Below are 1,419 nucleotides of genomic sequence, written 5' to 3' on the forward strand. Positions count from 1 at the left end.
CGCTTGTCAACTCCGACGGCATTCGACGAGAGCCGGCATCGTTCTTCAGCTTCGCGGTGGTGCACGTGGCGCGTGCGGCACGCGGTGCTTCGAGAGAAAGACAGATAGATAGGTAGACGAATAGGTGGATAGGGTAGTAAGCACGAAAGCTAGAAAAGTTGCGGAAGAAGGGCGTGAGCACGACAGAGGGGGTGAGGGGAGAAAGAAAGAGAGAGAGAGAGAGAGTAACATAGAGGTGCAGGGGAGAAGAGAGGTGGAAAAGAGGGAGAGGTGGCAGAGAGACAGAGATCTAGAGGGGGCGGGCGGGAGGAGAGGGTAGAGAGGAAAAGAAACGGAGCACGAGGAGCAGCTAAGCACCGGCGGGAAAGAGGAGTTCACAAAAGCGAGCCAAACGGAGTCTCATATCTTGCTTCCGTTTTTTTTTCTGTCAATCTTATCACGTAAAGAAGGACGGAGGAACCGACGGTCACGAGTGAGTCGGCGAGGAGGAAGCGGGACATGCTGGAACCACGCTGGAGACCCGTCCAGGTAGCCTTACTCACCCTGCAACACCTCTTCAATGCACTGCCTATGTCATCCGATGTCAGATGCCTGCCTGCAAATGCTCGTTCACTTAATGCACCTGCGTCATATAAATATCCTCTGCCTGTCTTTCTCTCTCTCTCTATTTCTCTGTCTGTCTGTCTGTCTGTCTGTCTGTCTCTCTCTCTCTCTCTCTCTCTCTCTCTCTATATATATATATATATATATATATATATATATATATATATATGTATGTATGTACGTATGTATATATATATATATATATATATATATATATATGTATGTATGTATGTATATTTCTCACTAAATGTCTTTGTTTCTCTCTCGTTCTCATTCTCTTTCTCATTCTCCACTCGATCGCTTGCCTATCTCGTTAGTTGTCACATTTTTTGTCACCGGCTTCGTACTACCCTTACCACCGCTCTCTTTGCATCGTACTGCATCCACCGTCACCGGTGACAGCCACGTGCCACCGGCGCTCTCCTTCGCGCACTGTTACTCCAATTTGCAGTTTTCCTTTCATACGCTTTCTGTTGGACGCACTCTTTTGTCCGCGGTTTATCATTCTTCATACTAGATATACGTGTGTTGATGATACAATTGCGCGAATGCTTCGTTTGCTCGTGTTTCTAAAATATAGTTTCTTCCGCTCAGGATGAAAATGCTCTCGATCAGATTTAGAGATATTGTCCCAACAAGCTTCAGAAACATATTTTAGCTTCAAGTTTAGAGAGTCAGTTTTGTATTTTTTATTTAGTCGCCCTTTTCTATCCTACGTACTGTGGGCTAGTTTGAAAGCGGTTTCAACACGACACGTCTCCTCTCTCTCTCTCTCTCTCTCTCTCTCTCTCTCTCTCTCTCTCTCTCTCTCTCTCT

General features: G+C 46.1%; 1 protein-coding gene across 19 annotated transcripts in view; it reads left to right on the forward strand.

The window, feature by feature from the left end:
* The first annotated feature begins 308 nt into the window (after positions 1-308).
* Positions 309-1,419, forward strand: part of LOC116854091 (forkhead box protein P1) — a 324,470-nt gene continuing 323,359 nt past the window's right edge. For 7 of the 19 annotated variants that reach the window (XM_032835639.1, XM_032835641.1, XM_032835644.1 and 4 more), the window contains exon 1: positions 311-528. In XM_032835639.1, coding sequence (XP_032691530.1) covers positions 499-528 — 30 coding nt within the window. In that variant the 5' untranslated portion in view covers positions 311-498. Of the gene's footprint in view, positions 529-1,419 lie in introns of all 19 variants that reach the window. The other 12 variants (XM_032835661.1, XM_032835656.1, XM_032835640.1 and 9 more) reach the window with 4 other exon arrangements.

Source organism: Odontomachus brunneus, unplaced genomic scaffold (genome assembly GCF_010583005.1).
Source record: "Odontomachus brunneus isolate Ranch 3 - 2012 unplaced genomic scaffold, Obru_v1 Obru_scaffold_008, whole genome shotgun sequence".
In the NCBI taxonomy this organism is placed as follows: domain Eukaryota; kingdom Metazoa; phylum Arthropoda; class Insecta; order Hymenoptera; family Formicidae; genus Odontomachus; species Odontomachus brunneus.